The sequence below is a fragment of the Muntiacus reevesi genome, chromosome 12, assembly GCF_963930625.1.
Source record: "Muntiacus reevesi chromosome 12, mMunRee1.1, whole genome shotgun sequence".
Taxonomy (NCBI): Eukaryota; Metazoa; Chordata; class Mammalia; order Artiodactyla; family Cervidae; genus Muntiacus; species Muntiacus reevesi.
Genome location: NC_089260.1, coordinates 19,661,755 through 19,684,274, shown reverse-complemented (window position 1 = coordinate 19,684,274; position 22,520 = coordinate 19,661,755). Strand labels below are relative to the sequence as shown.

Below are 22,520 nucleotides of genomic sequence, written 5' to 3'. Positions count from 1 at the left end.
TCACTTTCTTCTTTTGTTATGTTTATGTATACCAATGTATTACTACACACACACACACACACACACACACACACACACACACACACACGTTTTCCCTTCATCAACAATTTGGTTAGCCAGAAATACAGTTCATGTTGAGAAAGCAGAACAAATGTTTTGCTTTCCACTCCCCTGCCCTAAATTTCAAAGTAACAAATCGAATTCCTGGAATCCACTAAGTTGACAAATGAATTTTAATATTATTATGCACTCATGCATTTAAACATAATATCTGATGTGTTTCAAATCATTCCAGTTATTGTCTTCATTGATGCTTAAACTGTATCCTCTCTGCCAGTGGGAACCAATTCATGTTGGCTCTTGGATCCTGTTGTCATTCACAGTTGCCAAGATGTTCTAGGCTCATATCGTACATTTCCTGCCCCAGAGCTGAAATCACCCATTCCTATAAGGAACCTTAGATCCTTTTAGTATGAAATGGCATATAGAGATCACAATCAGAGTATTACTAGTTTGGTTATTGTTTCCTAGGAATTTTAAGTAATCAAAGTTAGGAGATTCTGTTAGTTTTACAGTTTTATTTAAGATAAAGTAATTTATGAATTCATACTGACACTTCCAAGTCAAGCCCAGGATTTACTTAACTTTATCAGTATTACATCTATATTTCTTTCATCATGAACTCTTTCTGATCACCTTGGCTGGAAGTGATAGGTCTTTCTTTGAATTACACCACCCCTTCAACAACATTCCTTGCAATCAACAGAGTAATCTTTAATATATGCTATTTTTGTGTATATCTTCTCCTCCCTACGAAATGGTAAGCAACGTGAGACTGGAGTCCACATCTCTTTACTCTTTGTTAAATAAAGATTTCTAAGTTGCTAGTAGTAATATATTTCCTGGCACATAAATGCTCCTTTCTCTCTGAATCTCTTAAAATATGGAACAGTACTATACATGTACTAAATTTAAAATAAGATTGTTAAATGGATAAATACAAAGTCAGGTTTATTCTCAACTTTCCAGATATAAAATGCCAGAAACCTTCCTTTTGGTAGCAATCACATTAAAGATAGCAAGGTTGTTTGAAATAAGTTTTATTTCACAGATATAAAACAATTTTGAACATTTACAACTTGTACAAAGACTGGTAGCTTTTATATTTTAAAAAGTGCTATACTAAGAGAACAGGAAAGAAATGAAGACCATAATAACATTTCAAATTACAGGTTTAGGGAATGGGAAAATGAAGAAAGTATTTTAATTAACTACAAAATCTCAAAACTATAATTTTGATTGAAGGAAAACGAATAATACTGGATCTAAAAACAGTGTGAAATCACACTTTGGTCTGTAAACACATTTAGTCATGTTCTTTCACTCAGAAGTACAGGCAAAAGGAAAAGTACAGGCAGAGGATGAGATGGTTAGATAGCATCACCGACTCAATGGACATGACGCTGAGCAAACTCTGGGATAATAAAGGACAGGGAGGTCTGGAGTGCTGCAGTCCATGGGTGGCAAAGAGTTGGACATGACTTAGCCACTGAACAACAACAGCAAAGTACACATAAAAATTACCTAAGGTATCACTAAAGGGAACCATTCAAAGGTATAATAAAAAAGAGGTAGGGAATGAAAATGAAAGGATTTACTTTGGGAGCTCTTCAATAATGATGCGAGACACCGAATTCCACCCTGTAGAGGCATCTCCTTTCGGGTAATCTGAGCAAGTACCAACCCAGATAGCAATGTCCACTAGTCCAGCACCAATGCCTTCACAGAGTCCTTCCACTGCAAAACAAAGATGAGAGTTACAAATCTCTTTGGAATAAAAAGGCAAAAACTTTCAGCTCAATTTTATTACTTTAGCATACTAGTGATTAAATCAAGTTAATGTACAGTAAATTTAAAATGCTAATATTTAATAAGGGTCTCATAAAGATAAGTTCTCATTTTCATAGTATGTAAGTATTTTTTAAAAATGTATATATATCCAGGGCTTTCCTGAGAGCTCAGTGGTGAAGAATCTGCCTGCCAATGCAGGAGACACGGGTTTGATACCTGGTCTGGGAAGATCCCACGTGTCACAGAGCACCTAAGCCTGCAAGCCACAACTAGTGAGCCCACGTGCTGCAACTGAGGCCCATGTCCCGAGAGCCTGTGCTCTGCAACAAGGTAAGCCTCCACAATGAGAAGCCTATGCACCATAACTAGAGAAAAGCCCACACAGCAACAAAGGTCCAGCACAGCCAAAATAATAAGTGAACTTTTTAAAATTAAAAAAAAAAGACATATACATATCCATTCTATGGTATAAGCTCACAGGAAATTTTCTTTGAGGTTTCAGCCATAAATTTGTTTACTTACGGAGATGACATAAAACAAAAAAAGCAATTTATTTATGACTAAATAAAGGAAGCCTACATTTATTTTTTTTCCTTTGGCCACACCATGTGGCTTGCGGGATCTTAGTTCTCCGACGAGAGGCTGAGCCCTAGCCACTAAGAGTGAAAGTACCAAGTCTGAACCACTGCACCAAGCCTACACTTTTAAAAACCAAGATGTTGATGCAGGGAACTTCCCTGGTGGTCCAGTGGTTAAGAATCCATCTTGCAATGCAGGGGACGTGCATTCGATCCTTCACCAAGGAACTAAGATCCCACATGCCCCACGGTAAGTAAACTGCTGCAGCGTAACTACTGAAGCCCGCACGCTCTGGAGCCCATGCCGTAACTAGAGTCTGTGCACCTCGACAAAAGATCTCACATGACGCAAAGGAAGATCCTGTGTGCCGCAACTAAGACTCAACTCAGCCAAAAAAATAAATAGATATAAAAAATTAAATCAAGTTGTATTTAAAAAAAAAAAAAGATGTTGATGCAATATGTAAGCTTTTTTTTTTTTTAAAGAAAGACCTTTCCATCTGAAGAAAACAGCACTGGAAGATGAAAATGTAATTCTGATTATAAGCTGAATCAGTAATTTACACAACCATTTGGGACAAGTTGTTACACCTGAAGCCTCCATATTTTAATTTTCTATCAGCAGACCAAACTGAAAACACCTTATAAAAGATCAAATTTTAATTAATTAAAATAATGTCTCATTTTAAGAGTTAAAAAAATAAAGAGTCCTTTCCTATATATACTTGACGGTACTAAGCAGAAGAAAGGACTTCTATAATGTCAAAAGAAACCCTAGCATACTCATTATACTAGTCCTTCAACCTGGAATCCCGTTTTACATAGAAATTCCTCCACAGTGAAAAAACAAGCTAACTAAATCCTGTGTTTTGTTTTTTTGCTTTATAAACATGTGCCTTTTCATAGGTCCTCCAGACTTTCACATACTAATATATATATATAACCTGCATTTCATCTTATCAAGCCTCTTCTCCAATATTAAAAAAAATAATCCCTCTATTGTTCATTTTAATAGGCAGAAGTTATACCCCTCTGATGTCTGTGTCAGGGGAAAAAGGAACCACAGCTTGGCAGATTCTTTAAGAAAACAGGTCCTGACACATAAGTAGGGTGGGGATGATCGCATGACGGGATCGTCTTCCTATTTGGTTGAGGTTAGTATGCTCAAGCTGAGCTCAGGGATGTAGGCCGGTAACACTCTGCTTCTACCAGCTGTGACATCAGTGAATTGAAGATAAGTCCTACTGAATCCAGGTACCTGTCTCTGGTTCAAGACCCTTTCCAAGTTAGAAGAACTAAGCTGTGCGTGCCCGCAATACCCATGGCCTAGAAATGTGTTCACTTCCCTCCACAGGTCAGACAAGGTTGGGTCTGGCATCATCCTCACACAAGGAGAGTCAAATGGTCACTTCATGGCCTTTAACAAATAAAATAATGTTTTTTGAATGAACGAACATTTTTTGCTGTAACAAAGTAGTAATAGCTTATTAAACACGTAAAAGATGTTGAATTAAAAGTCCTCAACCTGTTCTCCTCCTAGATCCAGGTAAGATGATATTCTAAACTCTGATGGGCATATTTAAGTCTTAATGTCATCCTCTGATGTGCAAAATATAAGTGTATTCCTTTTCTCTCTCTCAAGAGAGTATCGGTGTGCAAGGAAAGTAAATTCACTATTGAGGCAACCTTTAATTCATCTTAAGACAAAATTTGTCATGAATAACAAATAACTTCTGACATTTTACCCAACTGATCATACCAAATGAGTTTCTATAACGTGGTTGGAAAATGCTACATTGAATAATTTATGACGTGTGTGTATGTATAGGTGACAGTTTCTAGGCCTGAGGGCTTACATTATAGCAAGATATTAACATAAAAACTTTAAAGATAATATAATAGAAAGTAAGTTGCTTACATAAACTACTGTTTTATTTTTATTTATTTTTATGGGTTTCATTTTTTACTAACTTTTATTGGGGCATAGTTGCTTTACAACATATCTTTTGAACTTTATAATTTAACCTTTAAAATGTAAGTATAGTTCAATTACAATGCTGTGCCAGTCTCTGCAGTAAGTACCACAAAGTAACAATATATAAGATACCAAATATGGTTTCCTGTGCTATATAGTAGGACTTGTTGTTTATCCATCCTATATATAATAGTTTACACCTGCTAATCCCACACTCCCAGTCCTTTCCTCCCCCTTGGCAACCAAAAGTCAGTTCTCTATGTTGGTGACTCTGTTTCTGTTTTGTAGATAGATTCATTTGTGCCATGTTTTAGAGTTCACATATTAGAGATATCTTACGGTATTTGTCTTTTTCTGACTTAGTTCACTTAGTCTGATAATCTCTAGATGCATTCGACTACTTACCACTTCCTAATCAAATTTTAGATTTTATGCCAAAATATTTAAAATTTTAGTACTGCTTCTCAGACAAAAAGCACGTCTTCCTTTATAGCACAGAACTTAGTGAAGAAGCTTTTCATTCTGATCAAACCTGTCTTGAGAGACGAGAGCATGACTTGGCATCTGTTCACCAGGACACTGATTCTCCTGTTCAGGTTACTTTCTTTCCCTGGGCCTTCTGTATGTACAGAGAGAAGAGGTTAAAATATCTTCTTTATCTCTTGAGGATACTGTGTGGATTTGAAGAAGAAAATGGAAGGAATGCCCTTGCTTCCTTAGCAATAAATGTGCTATATTAATTTGGGGATCAGTATCTGGCTTGGGTCCCTAAGAATGCCGAAATATTTCTTCTGATTAGCAGTGAGGGTATCTCTTCTCTTCCCTCTCCATTCTAAAGTATAAGATCAGAGAGAAATTTTCAAGTAATCTGGGAAATGAAGCTAGTTATATATACACCTTGTGATTCTCCTGGTACATGCTGTTAAGGTAGGTCACCCCCACACCTCACTTGCCACACACACACACACACACACACACACACACACACACACACAAAACAACTCAAGAAAGCAAAAGAGCTGGCAGTCAAATACTGATAGTGGTGTATCTAGGTGATGACATTAACATTAGGTTGATGCAAAAGTAGTTGTGGTTTTTCATTGTTGAACTTTGCCATTAGATATTGGAATACATTCTTAAATAAATGTGGTTATGTTAGACATCATTTTAATGTGCATTTCTCACTTTATGCTTTTTTGCTAATGACATTCAGTTCAGTTCAGTCACTCAGTCGTGTCCAACTCTTTGTGACCCCACGGATTGCAGCACGCCAGGCCTCCCTGTCCATCACCAACTCCCGGAGCTTGCTCAAATTCATGTCCATTGAGTTGGTGATGCCATCCAACCATCTCAACCTTTGTCATCCCCTTCTCCTCCTGCCTTCAGTCTTTCCCAGCATCAGGGTCTTTTCCAATGAGTCACTTTGCATCAGGTGGCCAAAGTACTGGAGTTTCAGCTTCAGCATCAGTCCTTGCAGTGAATATTCAGGACTGATTTCCTTGAGGATTGACTGGTTGGATCTCCTTGCAGTCCAAGGGACTCTCAAGAGTTTTCTCCAACAGCACAGTTCAAAAGCATCAATTCTTCAGCACTCAGCTTTCTTTGTAGTCTAACTCTCAGATCCATACATGACCACTAGAAAAACCATAGCTTTGACTAGACGGACTTTTGTCGACAAAGTAATGTTTCTGCTTTTTAATATGCTGTCTTAGTTGGTCATATTTTTTCTTCGAAGGAGCACGTGTCTTTTCATTTCATGGCTGCAGTCACCATCTGAAGTGATTTTGGAGCCCAAGAAAATAGAGCTTCTCACTGTTTCCTTTGTTTCCCCATCTATTTGCTATGAGGTGATGGGACTGGATGCCATGATCTTAATTTTCTGAATGTTGAGTAATCACTTATTACTTGTAGTGTATGTTATATGTATTTTAGATTATGGAAATGATGTTAGACAAAAATCAAGTTCAAGTGATTTTCTTATTCAAGTCAAATGGGTCAACAATGCATTTGGCCCAGGAACTGCTAATGATCGTACAGTGCAGTGGTGGTTCAAGAAGTTTTGCAAAGGAGATGAGAGCCTTGAAGATGAGGAATGTAGTGGCCAGCCATTGGAAGTTGACAATGACCAGCTTTGATGATCCTCTTACAGCTTCCCAAGAAGTTGCCAAAGAACTCAATGTTGACCGCTGTACAGTCATTTGGCATGTGAAGCAAATTGGAAATGTGAAAAAGGTTGATAAGTGGGTGCCTCATGAGCTAACCAAAAATTTAAAAAATTGTCATTTTTGAAGTGTCATCTTCTCTTATTCTATGCAACAACAACGAAGCATTTCTCAATCAGATTGTGATGTGGGACAAAAAGTGAATTGTATATGACAACCGGCAATGGCCAGCTCAGTGGTTGGACCGAGAAAAAGCTCCAAAGCACTTCACAAAGCCAAACTTGCACTACAGAAAAGGGCATGGTCACTGTTTGGTAGTTTGCTGCTGGTCTGACCCACTACAGCTTTCTGAATCCTGGGGAAACCATTACATCCAAGAAGTATGCTTGATGAAAGTGAAAGTGTTAGTCACTCAGTCGTGTCTGACTCTTTGCGACCCCATGGACTGTAGCCCATCTGGCCCCTCTGTCCATGGGATTCTCCAGGCAAGAATACTGGAGTGGGTCGCCATGCCCTTCTCCAGGGAATCTTCCCAACCCAAGGATCAAACCTGGGTCTCCTGCATTGCAGGCAGATTCTTTACCATTTGAGCCATCTGGGAAGCCCAAGAATTGATGAGATGCACAGAAAACTACAATGCCTGCAGCTGGCACCGGTCAACAGAATGGGCACAATTCCTCTCCATGACAATGCCTGACTGCACATTGCACAACTACCACTTCAAAAGCTGAATGAATTGGGCTACAAAGTTTTGGCTCATCTGCTATATTTACCTGACCTTTTGCCAACCTACTACCACTTCTTCAGGCATCTAGAATTTTTTGCAGAGTAAACACTTCCACAACCAGCAAGAGGCAGAAAATACTTTCCAAGAGTTCATCAAATCCCAAAGCACGAATTTTTACACTATAGGAATAAACAAATTTATTTCTCATTGGCAAAAATGTGTTGATTATAATGGTCCCTATTTTGATTAATAAAGATGTGTTTGAGCCTAGTTAATAATGATTTAAAATTTACAGTCCAAAACTGCAATTACATTTGCACCAACCTAACAGTTTTTTCCACTTCTACTTTTTCGTAGCTTCTAAACTCTTTCAATGAACCTTAAAATACAAGGAAACAAATCAACTCTCCCCCCAAAAAAACATAAAAACCCCAACAGTTTTACATTTTTTTGTTTATCTGTTTGGTTTTTTTTGGTTGTGCGGAGAGGCATACGGGATCTTCCCAACCAAGGATGGAACCTGTGCCTTCTGCAGAGAAAGCATGGCATTTTAACCACTGGACCACCAGGGAAGTCCCAGGTTTTTTTTTTAACAGCCTAAGTAACCACTGGTTTAATCAAATGTCCCTTCTCTCATACCAGTAGAAGCAAGCAAAGAATACAGAAACAATACAGAAATGTTCTCTCACAGATGCAGCAGACTGTACCTACTATTTTAAAGAACAGGCAGAGAAATCAGCCTCCTTATCAGTCTATGCTAGTGGTTCTCAACCTTGGAGGACATGAGGATAACCAGGAGAGACTTGGGAAGTTCCGCCACGTGGGATGCAACCAGACCTATTAAGTCAGACTCCATAGAAGAGTGGTACCCAGGCATGGCGATTTTTCAAAGTTCCCCAGCTGAACACAAGATAGGGACAAGATTGAAAACCACTGCTCTATGGCATTACTGGTTATTTTGCCATTTCATCTAACTCAGTGATTTTCAACCTTGTGATCTTTTTAGAAAAAATGCAGCGGCTGGGTTCTAACCATGAGATTCTGATTCAGTTGATCAGAGATGGGATTCAGGCATCCACATATTTTTTAAAAAGATCTACCAGGAAATTCTGAAGTGCAACCCAGGTGGAGAACTATACACAGAAAGCCTGTGATGACCTACTGTCATAGTGGACTCAAAACTAATCTTTGCTTGCTAAAGATCTGAGGCACGTTCTGCAGCGTCACTATTCTACGTACCAGAAGAAGTGCGATGAATGTTAATTGTTGAATTCAATTCAGGGCTTCCTTGGTCCAAGTAAATTATGGCTTCAATAGGAAGTGGTCCTGAACACTCGGCTCCATTGAATGTGAAATACCAACGCTGACAGCACGCACTTCTGCATTTTAACCGAAGTGAGCCGCTGAACAAAACTCTTAGGGCGCTGTTCGAACGCATCTTTGTGAATGTACATTCCTATCACAAACACAGAAATAGGGTTTAATTAGCATTTTCATTTTTAATTAAAAAGATGCTTTCAAACTATGTTGTGAATTTTATTCAACTATTCTTTTTCCCAAAGTACGCTTAAAAGGCTTAGCTTTTACAGAGGCAAACCAGTTCTCTGCAAGATGGTAAGAGACACTGATATTAGAAACTCTAAGAAAATTGAATTATGGCTTTGTTAGAATTATTCACTCCATTGAGGGTATCTCTCAGTTTTACAAAAGCAGCCAGTTTTCAGAATTTTAGACTAAACCAATCTATATATTTACTTTTCTTTTTCTTTCAAAATTATTTGCTATATTTTGGATGCTACAGATAACAGCAGTAAATAAAATGAAATCCCTGCCATCATGGAACTTACATTCTAGTCTAGCACTGCCCATATATATTACTCTGACCTGTTTTGTTTCAAGCACCAGCAAACAGTATCAGTAGTAAAGTGCAGGCGGGGTTTTTAGTCTTTAACTCTATGACACAATGATAAGACCGAGGGCTTTTTCCTCTAACTGGTCTTTGCAAAATTTGTCTGCTGACCCATGGTGCTACTATCTTTTACTTGCAAAAGGCTCCCAAACCCATTCTGACCACCAAAAGGAAACTGGAAACATATTAATAACTCAGAATCCATAGGGAAAGTTTTTAAAGAGAACTCCACCAGCAAATTTTGATGAACTATAAAAAAGCAACCAGTCTATAATGTCAAGTGTTCAAAGAAGTAGACAACACTTTAACAAAATGCTTTGTAAAAAATCATATATGAAAGTATAACTGGTCATAGTCACCAAACTATGAAAGTTAAATGGATATTCTATCACACAGAAATCAAAATGAGACCATCTCAAACATTTTTATAAATAATAGAGCAGACATTAAAGAGCTAAGATGAGGAGCAGGGATAATATACAGGTTGCTACTTAGAACCTGAGAGTTTTTGGAAAATAAAATTTCTTCTATATGCCTGGTGATAGTAGTGGTTAATATCAAGGAATAATATATTGTGGATATGGAACCATGTGTAGAGTTGGTCAACAAAAGAAGAAAGAGGCTTGAAATGGCACCAGCTTCAACTCTATGCCATCTATGGGACTTGCCAGTTACTTTGGAAGCAAACACTAAACAAAGTGATTAAATCATTAATTCAAATGCATGGCAAAGACAGGCTATTTTGAGTAATTTTTCTCCCTAAATATTGCTGAATAATTTTAAATGGTCACTGTAGTATATCTCTAGTCCATTCTACTCCCATTAGGCTAAATAATTTTAAGCTGGGTCTGCTAACGAGAATAAGGACAAATACCACTGGACTTCCCACCTCTAGATATTTCCAATCATGTAGTAATTTCTCGGAGATTTCTTTCCACCTTTATGTCTGGAACCACAGCAGAATTTCTTGAATTAATTTAAATTCACTTTAGGACAAGAGTGGAAAGTTACTTACTGTCCAACCCAGACAGTTTCCATTAAAAAAAAAAAAAGAGTAAGTTATTTTAAGTGTTCTTAGGGTTGAAATAATTCAGTGACGTATTTGTCTCAGAAATACCTTTATACAATTAATTCTGAAGTTATCAATTTTTTCACTAATTCTAAGTTGAAAGTCACATGGCACCCATTCCTTCATATTTTTTGTCTTTTAGGAAAAATAAAATCTCACCTAAAATGATCACTCAACTATGAAAACCTTTAAGTTTTATTTCAACTTTACAATAATTCAGACTAGACTTACAGCAATTTTTCCAAGATCTATGCCATAATTCAGTGAACTCCATGAACACTGCTTGTAGTTAGGCGTCCAGGACTCTTCGAAGACTTCCCTCAGGCATTCCCCCTTCTCTCCTTTGAATCCATCTCGACCTGGGATCCCGGGGGTACCAGGGATGCCATTGGCCCCGGGGCTCCCGTCTCGCCCAGGCACCCCCGCCGGCCCTTGTAAGCACATGCCGTTGTACTGCAGCAGAAAAAAGAAAGGGGGAAAATCTCTCACTACCTCAGATTCAAAGACTCAGTCTGATTAGAGCTGCATTTATTTTGAGCCCTAGGAGTCAAGAATCCCTTCGACGGGAACCAGTTGCCAGTGTTCCAGATAAGTCAATAATGTATATATATATACATATATATGTACATATGGGGTTTTAGTTCCCTGATCAGGGATCAAACCTGCACCTGTAGCATTGGAAGCTCAGAGTCTTAACCACAGGACCACCAGGGAAATCCCATATACATAAAGAACTGATTTTTAAAGTTATCCCTAAAATATTGGAATTTCTTTCTATTTTTTTTTTTTTGCACAGAGCTTACACACACACACACACACACACACATCAAAAAACAAAAAAGAGAAAATATTTTCATTTGTCTGCTTTTTCCTACCGCTCATTGTCATTGATGTTTTAGTCGCTAAGTCGTGGCCAACTGTTTTGTGACCCCATGGACTGTACTCCACCAGGCCATGGGATTTCCCAGGCAAGAATACCGGATTAGGTTACCATTTCCTTCTCCAACTGCTCATTAAAAGTATACATAATTTTTAAATGGCTGTATTCCAAAGTGAACATAATTTGATATAACGCTTATTCTTCTAACCTTACATATTGTAAAGGAACTTGGATTTCAGAACTACAGTTTTATGCAAACATTGCACTAGTTTGGGATTGCTAAGTCTTTATCTACGTACCTTTATTCTTTTTTTGGAATTATTTCTCTAAGATAAATTCTTAGAGACACAATTATAAAATAAAATCTTAATACTTATTTCACACCGGCAATGTCTCTAAGCTGGATAAGCAAACCTTCTTCTCCTCTTATTTTCACGTGGAGGAAGTGTCACTAGGGGAACACTTCTGGCCTCCAAATCCACCTAGCCCACCCTGCCAAGGAGTAGGAGTATGTGACTTCATTGCAAGTGTTCATTAGTCTTTAAGAGGGGAACAGTAATCTATCAAAAAAATTTTTTGGTAACTTGATTTATTTATTTGTGGTTGTGTTGGGTCTTCATTGCTATGCAAGCTTTTCTCTAGTTGCAGCGCGTGGGGACTGCTCTCTGGTTAACTGCTCTCTGGTAACGTGATTTATTTATTTATGGTTGTGTTGGGTCTTCATTGCTATGCAAGATTTCTCTAGTTGCAGCGCGTGGGGACTGCTCTCTGGTTAAGGTGCACAGGTTTCTCACTGCAGCGACTTCTCTTGTTGCAGAGCACCGGCTCCAGGCGCACAGGCTTCAGCACGTGCGGCTCCTAGGCTCAGTAGCTGAGGTTTCCAGGCTCTGTAGCACAGACTCAACAGTTGTGCACAGGCTTAGTTGCTCCGCGGCAGGTGGGATCTTCTCTGATCAGGGATCGAACCTGTGTCTTCTGCATTGGCAGGCGGATTCTTTACCACTGAGCCACCAGGGAAGCCCCTATCAAACTCTTAAGTGCTATGATTCTCTCTCTTTCTCTTGGGGAGTGGTGCAGTAATATGATGTAGAGGTTGAGCAAAGGATTCTAGTCATATTCTCTGGATTTTAATCTTGGCTCCACCACTTACAAGCTATGTGAGATAGGACAAGTCATTGAACACTTCAACGCCTGTTTCCTAATCTAAAACGCGGGGGAAAATAATAAAGATTCTTACCGCGTAGGAGATTTAAGTGAGATGATACATAAAATGTGCTAGAGCAGTACCTGGCACACAGTAAATATTATATTTTTCAGCCATGATTATTCTTATTATTCCCCTAAGACTGTGTGAGGCAGTTGCCCAGGGCACCAGACCTGGGGAAGAGAGCATTAGCAAACTCACCAGCTAACACACATAAGCCATGAGCCACACACAGCAAAACAGTTGCATCAGTGGTAAAACTGCATCTCCATCGGCCTAATTCCCATGCCTATCCCTGAACTGGTCCATTTATTAGACCCTTCAAGCCCCAAACCCAATTTATTTAAAATGTTACTTTAAAATCCCTATTTGTATAAATGACCTGATACTACCATTCTGTATAAATCTACTGTCCAGTGAGAACAACAACAAAAAAATCAAATTATATATTAAAATAACTTCAAATCTTATTTTTGAATTTTAGCATCCAGGATTGGATATGGTCATATTATAAAATTCAGGCACTTCCCTGGTGGTCCAGTAGCTAAGACTCTGAGCTTCCAATGCAGGGGGCCCAGGTGTGATTCCTGGTCAGAGAACTAGATCCCATATGCCGAAACGAAAGACCTCGTATGCCAAAACAAAGATGGAAGATCCCATATATGGCAACTAAGACCCAGTACAGCCAAATAAATAAACATGTTTTTAAAAAGTCAATAATGACACTACCTAGAAAAGGTCCTTATTATCTAATGTTTGCCGATCAATCTCCTCACATCACCAATTTGAGTTTTATTTTGCTAAATGATTTTTGTGACTTCCACCACTGATATTTTCCTGACTTCAAGCAAAAAACAAAAAAGAGACACTTCTATGCATTTGCTGCCAGAGAAATAAGAAATGTATTTAACAAAATTGCAAAAGTATCTGAAGATATACCAAAGTACAAAACATTATAGTTTGGTTTATTTTATGCTTAATTTCCATTTTTTTGTAGATATACTTTAATCTTATTTTATAGATTGATTTAGTAGATATACTTTAATTTTCACTTAGTAGATATGTTACTTTCAGTAGCAGATATATGCAATATTCAGACACAGATTTCAAGTGGGAAGGGAGAAATAATAATATTTCTGGTATTTAAAAATTTTTTTTTCACTATTATTTCCCTGAGAGCAAGATGTTACACAAAGTTTTATTTTTCTATATATAAATTCTCAATGGGGGACAAAACTGGATACCGAGTTAACAGAGGCTGCCCAGCAATGTCTGAAGACATTTTTGGTTGTCACTACTTGGGAAGAAGGGATTGCTATCGGCACTTGGTAGATGGTAGTCAAAGTCGCTCGGTTGTGTCCGACTCTTTTCCACCCCATGGACTATACAGTCCATGGGATTATTCTCCAGGCCAGAATACTGGAGTGGGTGGCCTTTCCCTTCTCCAGGGGATCTTCCTGACCCAGGAATCGAACCGGGTCTCCTGCATTGCAGGCAGATTCTTTACCAACTGAGCTTTCAGGGAAGCCCAAGATGGTCGAGATGTTCTAAGCATGCCAGACGCACAGCGCTGTCCCCACAACAAAGAACCTCCCGGCTCCAAATGTCCACTGTGCTATGGTTGAGAATTTTTATTCACCTTTTTAATCTAAAAAACTGCATTGAGAGGCCGCATAATTTTACTGAATTCGGTTCCACGGGTATTAATCTGTCTTCTCTCACTTTGAAATGCTAACCCAACACATGATCAGTACCATGCAGGGCTTCCACTAAGGTCTGCGGAATGGACCCCTGTTTCTTTCACTGGCCACCAGAGGGCAGAGCTTGCTGGACGCTTGAAAGGAAGGCTTTGAAAAACCCTGTACAAAGAAGCTGCTTTATAGAATCTGTTGAAACCTTAATGACTGCGAGGATTCTTTTCCCCCATAAAACCAAATCCAATGTACAGGATGCACCTGAGCCTGGCTGCACAATAAACTTTTCCAAGTCGGGCTAGAGTTGTGGGAAACCTCAGGTTCTGTAAATCCTTGGAGGGAAAGGAAAAAAATTGCTAGCTTTATAGGGAAAAAGGGTATTTTGTGTATCATAACTACAGACTCGTAAAATGCAGACTGCACATGAACCACATTCATTTGGTACAGTTTAAAACAATTTAGACACTCAAAATAGAACTATAGCCCTGAACACATAGTCTGCTTTGTGGAGGAAAATTACATAGTACATCATCAAAAAGTGCAGTGTTGGAACGGCAGGAATCTTTTTCCTGAGCTTTTGAATCTGGCATAGAACTAGCAGCCAGGGAGCTTGGTTTATTAGCTCAGTTTACAATGGCAGCTTAAAAAATTCAAAACAGTTTGTTTTTATTTTAAAATTTAAAAAATGCCCCTTTTATGTACTGCAATGATTGTATAACCCATATTTGCTCAATGACTGAAGTTTATTATATGCCAAGGAATGTGATAGATTGGAAAGGATCATTCTTACTACAAGGGCAGAATACCACTCTGCCCTCCAACGGGTTTGCTGACTTTTAGAGGGTTTTAAGAGCTTTAAGCAAACAGACCTGCTCATAGATTAGTCCCTCAGAAATCACTTGGGTGACTTCCCTGGCAGTCCAGTGGTTAAGATTCCCCACTTCCAATGCAGGTACATGAGTTCATCCTTGGTCAGGGAACTAGGATACTGCATGCCATGGGGGCCACCAAAGAAAGAAAGAACTTGGGCTATTCATTGCTCTCCTGGGAACTGTCTGACCCCTCAGTTCAGTTGCCATGCTCCTACCTGGTGGCACAGGCTGAAGACCCAGCGTGTCTGGAAGGACTGATTGCCCATCTGTCTAAATACAACAACAAAATGGGTCCTTGGAGGGCTAGTGCTGGCCCCCTTCATTTTCTCTTCTGATCATAAACCTTCTGAGCTATTCCTGGCCCAGCTGTGACAAAGTAAACTGCAGCACATACTCCCTAGGAAGATGACCCAACATGACTCACTGTCATCAAGTTACAAAGAGTTGGACCGATACTGGGTGAGGGTTGTTATTCTATCTCGCTGGCGGACGTGGCCACCAGCCCCAACAAAGGACACGTTGCAAGTCCCTGGCCCAGGCCCACCCAGGGGATTAGCGAATCCAGGGTCTCGCAGACAGCTCCTTGGCCTACGTTCTAACCTCCCAAGCTCCTTATTCTATCCTCATTGCGGCCCAAACCCTCTCCGTCTCTGGAGGCGGGGGACGAGGGGGGGCGGCGCAGAGGTCAGAAATTATTGGGCGACTCCTTGTACTCCGGGCGTCCCACCCAACCCGCGGCGCATCTGTGGTCCACGACGGCCCTCTCAGACCAGTCTCCCTCGCGAGTTCCGGGGCTCCACCATCCGCAGAGCCGAGGTCCTTTCTCACCCTGACTCAGACAAAGCGGGACCCCCAGGGGCAGGCAAGCCCCCCACCCCCTTCCCTGGCCCTTCTCCGCGGCTCTGTCCCCTCCACCCGACTCACCAGGTCCACCACCTCCCTCTGCCGGAGCAGAGCCTTTTGCTTCCCTTTGGGCGTCTCGGAGGCGCTCGACGGCGCCCGCGGCTGCAGCAGCAGGAGCAGCAGGAGGCCAAGGAGCCGCCGCGGGGAGGCGGCGGGGCCCTGGGGGCGCATGGCGCGCGGCGGCCCCGGGACGCACGGAGCTGGGGAGGAGAGACCCGGGAGCCCGGCCGACGTGATCACAGTCTGGCCCCGCCGCGCTCCGAGGCCACCGCCGCCGGTTGCATGAATGCGCCTTTCACTCGCACGCTTCCCTCTCTCCCCTCTCTCCCCCCTCTCCCTCCCGCCCCTCCGGACACCAGAGTTTCCATCCAGTAATAGGTCGGAGCCCCCACCCCGATCCCGAAGTGGGGCGGGCCGACAGCCGAGCCCGCCCCGTCCTGCGGCCGCCCCGCCCGCCGGGACCCTCGCGGGGCTGTGCAGTCGCCGGCTGAGCGGGGGGAGGTGGGCGGGTGGGGTGCAGAGGCCAGCGAACCACACAGGTGGCGGCTTTGAGGACAGCCTGGAGATAGATGGCACGGCTTAACTGAACACTGTAGAGACTTCGGGTCCAGGAACACCTGGATCAAACCCTGGCACCGTGGACAAGTTCTTTTTTAGGAGATGACATTTGGTGGGGGGAGGATAAGAGAGATGAGAAGGAATCACAGGTATCATCGGATTCAAAGCATTTATCCTACTACCTCTGAATACATCATCCCAGGGACCCATGACTCAAAAATTAAGCAACCCTGCTTCATAATGAGTGGTAAAACTTGCAAAACTCTAGGAACCAAATAGTCTTTCACACACACTCTCTGCCCTCTTGGCAATCCTGTGGAAATTGAAAGACCCTGATGCTGGGAAAGATTGAAGGCAGGAGAAGAGGCAACAGAGGATGAGGTGGTCGGATGGCATCACTGATTCAACGGACGTGAACTTGGACAAGCTCAGGGAAATGGTGACGGACAGAGAAGGCTGGCGTGCTGCAGTCCTTGAGGTCTCGAAGAGTTGGACACAACTTGGCAACAGAACAGCAACAGCTGCTTGCCCCATTCACAGATGAGAAAACTGAGGTTCGGGAGGCTAAGCAGCACTCAGTGGTAGAAGTCACCCTTGACTTCTCATTGATAATTATCTTTCTCTAACCTCTTCTGTCCTCCTTTGTCCATTCTGGAAGAAACATCCTCAGATACCCTGGTCACCCACCAGCTAGGGTCAGGCTGAAGTATGAGCAGCTTGCCTCACCTCTGGCTGCAGTCAGGCAGGACAGAAGTGTTGCTATACCAATAATAGCAATGTGGAAGTTTCCAACAGAATGGTGATGCTACTGAGGCCAGATTCAGCAGCATGGTTCTCTTTACAGACCCAGCCAGGTTCTGGGAAGTTATGGTGGGCCCAATAGATGGATATCAGTGAGAAGGAATAGTCTAGCAGAGGAGCAGTTCAGGGCAGTTTAGGATTGCTCATCTTGGGCCAGTGACTAATTTCAGGTAAGTTCCATTCCTGTTTGTCGGAAGCAGCAAACATCCAAATGGGCTCTAAAGCCAGGACTGGCTGCCTATGTGGGGCCCAGTACAAACTAAAAATGCTGGATCCTTTGTTAAAAAATTATTAAAAATTTCAAGATAGTGGTAACAGAGCAATCCACCAGGCATGGGACCCTTCTCAATGCAACCACATGGGTTGTTTACCCATGAAACCAGCCCTGTGTGAAGCTGATGTCCTTATGCAGCCAAACCAGTGTGGTGGCAGCAGTCCACGGGCTGGAGAGGAGAGGTGGGCAACACCAGAGAATCTGTCTTCTATTCAAGCACCGTTCTTGCTGCTGTTACTACCACCCAGTGACTTCAGATGGCCCCTCTCTGTGAGGTCAAGATTGGGGTTTCAGCAATTAGCTAATACTGTATTAACATCCATGCATTTTTTTAAAGAATTTTTTTGGGTGTGGATCATTTTTAAAGCCTTTATTGAACTTCTTACAATATTGCTTTTATTTTATGTTTTGGTTTTTCTGGCCATGAGGCATGTGGATCTTAGCTTCTTGACTAGGGACCAAACCCACACCCCTTGCATTGGAAAGTGAAGTCCTAACCGCTGGACCACCAGGGAAGCCCCAGCATCTATGCTTTTTTAATCTACACATTCACATAGCTAATTAAGTTACACTGTAAGACAAGTAGACTGGATATCATTGTCTATTTTTCAAAGATAATATATAATAATGTATAAGTGCTTTACAACATACAAAGGGCTCTCACATATCTGATCTCCCAGATCCTATAACTCCATGGTTTTGCAAAGTCATTTACACTACTACCTCTGAAATTTGAGTTTTCTTGGTTTAAAACTTAGACCCATTCTAACTTCATAGGTTTTAGTTCCAGTTGGGGATTATGGATTAGTTCAGAGTCCTAGGTGCTATTTCCAGCGTGATCCTTCCCAAAGATTTCCAAGTGTATACATATTTTCTGTTCAAATATTTGTTTTTTTCTATTGAGCTATTACTGTATTTCTTATCTATTATAAAAACTCCTTTAAGAGTGACATCTTTAAAATGTTTAATCTTCCCATTTAGAGACATAATATAGCTTCCTGTTTTTCCAAATCCTCATTTATGCATAGGTAATATTTTTCTTTATATAGGTCTTACGTATTCCTCATTCTGGCAGTTATGTATTTTGCTGCTGTTGCAAAGGGAATCTATACCTGCATGCTGATTATATTATTGTTATATTACCATGTAACAAATTGCCAGAATCTTAGTGACTTAACACAACACGAATTTTATTACCTACCATTTTTGTGGGTCATGTTAGCATCGTACAAAGCTGAAGTCAAGGTGTCAGCTGAGTGAGTCCTTATCTGGAAGCTTGACTGGGGAGAGTTACACGTCCAGGCTTCCTTAAGTTGTTGGCAGAATTCATTTCCTTGTGGTTATAGGACTGAGGTTCCTGCTTGCTTGTTATCTGTTATCTGGGGATCATTCTCAGCTTCTAGAGGACACTGTCAGGTCTATGCCACATGGCCCCCTTCCATAGATCCTCTGTCACACTTTGAATCTCTGACTTCAGGAAGGGTGCCGTCTTTTTTAAGGGGTCAAACAATTAAGTCATGCTTGCCCAGGATAATCTCCCTTTTGAGTAAGTCAAAGTAAAATGATTAGAGAACTTATTTGCATCTGCAAAATCCCTTCTGCCACATAATGTAACAATGGAATGACATCCATCATATTCACAGTTTAGCTCATATTCAAGGAGAGGGGATTATATACCATAGGACAGAAATCTTAGTGGTCATCTCAGATTTCTCTCTACCACGTGTATCAACTGGCTATAGCTGGAAGCTTTTATCACTTGCCTCCTTATTGTTCTTGTGCCTGATGCACAGTGAGGCTAGACAATACTGAAATGTGGAGTTTGGAGAGAAGAAAGGTTTATTACAGGGCTAAGCAAGGCAACTCACTCCATATTCTTGCCTGGAGAATCCCAGGGACAGAGGAGCCTGGTGGACTGCTGTCTGTGGGATCACACGGAGTCAGACACGATTGAAGTGACTTAGCAGCAGCAGCAGCAAGCAAGGAGAAGGGTAGCTCATACCCACAACCCCCTGAAGGGTTTCAGCAAAGCCTTTATAAAGGCCAGGTGAGGGGGTGCTTTCCAGGGTATGTGGTCAGCTCATGCACAATTCTCTGATTGGTTTATGTTTAGGTAACAGAGTGGTTAACGAACATTATCAGTTCTTACGTGCCAGTAGGTCTGGGGGCTATGGACTTGTAATTATCAAGTAGTTAATTTCTTCTATTTGGTGGTGGATTTTAGTATCTGAAAAACTCTGGAAATATGTCTCAGATATTATTATCTGGGTACTTCAGAGAGGAGCTAGAGCAGAGGATATGGGGGAAGGGCCCACCTGGAAAGCCTGATAGGGTCCTATTCAGTTACTCTTATAGAAAGCAACCAGCCTGGTGGATGGCAAGGCCAGGAAGGCCAATGGAAGTATTCCAGGGACTTCCCTGGTGTACCAGTGGTTGGGACTTTCCTTCCAATGCAGGGGGTGAGGATTCAATCCCTGGTCAGGGAGCTGGGATCCCACATGCCTCACTGCCAAAAAACCAAAACATAAAACAGAAGCAATGTTGCAGCAAGGTCAAAAAAGACTTTAAAAATGGTCCACATCAAAAAAATCTTTAAAAAAGGAAAGTCTTCTAATCACACTAGAGGTTGGAGTCAGCCAACAGAGTTCTATATTTCTTTTGTAGGAAAACAAATACAGGCAATTCTCAGCTTTTAAATTGGTTAAGCGTTCACATATGTCTCCATCACCCTTTGCATGCCAGGTATATCTTTGATGCATTAGTTGATGATAAACATTTCAAAGTATCACATGATCACTCCCTGCCAGTCAAATTTTTCATTTCAGCAGCATTTCTATCTTTGTAACATTATTTGTGCAATTATTTGACTTTTTTTTTTTCCTTTTGGTATTTTCTTCTAAAAAAAGAGCAGGAAAAGAGAAAAGTAGTGATATGAATAAGAGCTCATAAAGAGTATAGTCAAAATAAATATAGAAATAAATGGTCTAAAAGTGCCAATTTTTTAGAATCAATGGGACATTTACTGGAATTGAGGTAGAACTTAGTTATCAGTCAAGGTCTAGTCAGAATAGCATAAAGCATACTAGATATTTCAACCAGAGGAGGTTTAATACAGGAGATTGGTCACCTAGATGTTGGAAAGCCAGGATGTGAAGGTAAACCAGACTGAAGGAAGCAGCTGCCATCCCTAGGGCTGGAATCTAAAACAGAAGAGTCCCTGGGGGAGGTCCTAGAAGTTAGAGCTTGGAGGAAGTGGCAGCCCCATCTCAGGGGTGCACAGTTGCTTCTTAGACTTCTGGTTGGAACACCAAGTCCATAGTACTTGGACCACCAAGGAGGTCATGGTGCTTGTACCTCTGAGGGAGCGTAGCATGGTCAAGGGAAGCTGGAGGCTAAAGCTGTCGCTATCCTCTGCTGAGTTACTTACTAGGTACTTTTACCTGGCACTTATAAGGTGCTCAATACGCTTTAGCTATTACCTTTCTTTAAATATTCACCTGCAGTTTACTTTGGTTTTTCTAAATAGACAATCACATCTGTAAACAATAGGATTTTTGTTTCAGCCCCAGTCCCCAATTCCTTACAACTTTTTGTTCTCACTTACTGACAAGAACTGCCATTGTTGTTGTTGTTTAGTTAGTAAGTTGTGTCGGACCCCCGCCAGGCTTCTCTGTCCACAGGATTTCCCAGGCAAGAATACCGGAGTGAGTTGCCATTTCCTTCTCCCACATTAGCTGTTATTACTTTATTATAAAAGTAGAAGATTCTGGGGCTTCCCTGGTAGTCCAGTGGTTAAGAATCTGCCTTGCAGTTCAAGCGACAAGGGTTCAGTCTCTGGTCTGGGAGGATCCCACATGCCGCGGAGCAACTAAGCCAGTGTGCTACTAGTACCGAGCCAGTGCTTTAGGGCTCGTGAGCGGCAACTACTGAAGCCCGCGGGCTGCAGCAGCTGCAGCTAGCGTGCCTAGAGTCAGGGCTCCCCAACCAGGGAAGCCGCCGCCGTGAGAAGCCCACGCACCGAAACTAGAGAAAGCCTGAACGCAGCAAGGAAGACCCAGCGCAACCAAGAAATAAACAAATACCTAAATCTTTTTTAAAAAGTAGGAGATCCCGTATAAAATTAAAGAAAACCTTGATTTAATAGATTTCACAACCTACAAAACAGTTCTACCACTCAGGATCCAAACAGGAAACAGAAACCACTCTCAGTATTTGAAAGAAAAGGAATTTAATGTAGGAAACTGACCACAAAGTCTAGAAGGTCAAGAGGGGCCAGGGAAGCGAGCCCAGACTGGCCATAGCTGTAAGCTGCTACCACCCCTAAGCTGGAGAGACGCAGATGCCCAGTCAAGGCTGGAATCACATTGGGCTTGTCCATTGGAAGCTCGAGCTAAGAAAGAGACAAAGCCAGCGCCAGAGAGGAAAGACCTTCAGTATCTGGCTTCTCCCCTCTTGCCATCCTCCAGTCTCTGATGGACTAAATGCAGCTGGAGGAAAAAAGAAAGAAAGGAAGGAAGAAAAAGAGAGAAAGGTAGGGAAGGAAGGAAGGGATAAAGAGGGAAGAAAGAGAAATTTATCGATAAGGAGTGATATTAATGCTATCTGGGAAGCAGAGAGGAGCCTGGAAACATCCTGCAGAGACCACCCTCCTGGGATATAGACCAGGGCAGGAGAAGCACAAAAAAGTGGTACAGAGGGCAAACAGCAGTGATGTCTTGAAACAGGGGCTAAATTCCTCCCTCCACTGGCTCAGGTTCACATGTGTAAACACAGCAAAAAATCTAGCAATGCAGTGGCTTCATCTGCATTCCTAAATCCCTCGATTAACCAACTATTCAGATCAGTATTAAATGGTTAATCTACCCACATCTTGCACTGATAGACATTAAATACACATTTCTCTTACCAGTTCATGAGTGACTGAAATTTTTATAGTTCTAAAAGAATAAAAGTTGATGGAAAATTATATAACCTAAAAGTCACTGATGAAAGATAAGTAAGAGTCCTTTGCCCGCGATTGTGGCAAGTACATTTTACATGCATACTGTTTTTTGTTTTTTTTT

The 22,520-nt window shown here is 41.3% G+C and overlaps 1 protein-coding gene across 1 annotated transcript; it reads right to left on the bottom strand.

Annotated features, from left to right (window-relative positions):
- Window positions 1–426: 426 nt before the first annotated feature.
- CTHRC1 (collagen triple helix repeat containing 1) lies at window positions 427–16,148 on the bottom strand. The gene is made up of 4 exons (XM_065902889.1): window positions 15,846–16,148; window positions 10,503–10,724; window positions 8,533–8,749; window positions 427–1,797 (listed from the first exon to the last, which is right to left on the bottom strand). Exons 1-4 carry the CDS (start codon window positions 15,993–15,995, stop codon window positions 1,655–1,657), a joined length of 732 nt encoding a protein of 243 aa, XP_065758961.1. The 5' UTR covers window positions 15,996–16,148; the 3' UTR covers window positions 427–1,654.
- Window positions 16,149–22,520: the final 6,372 nt, after the last annotated feature.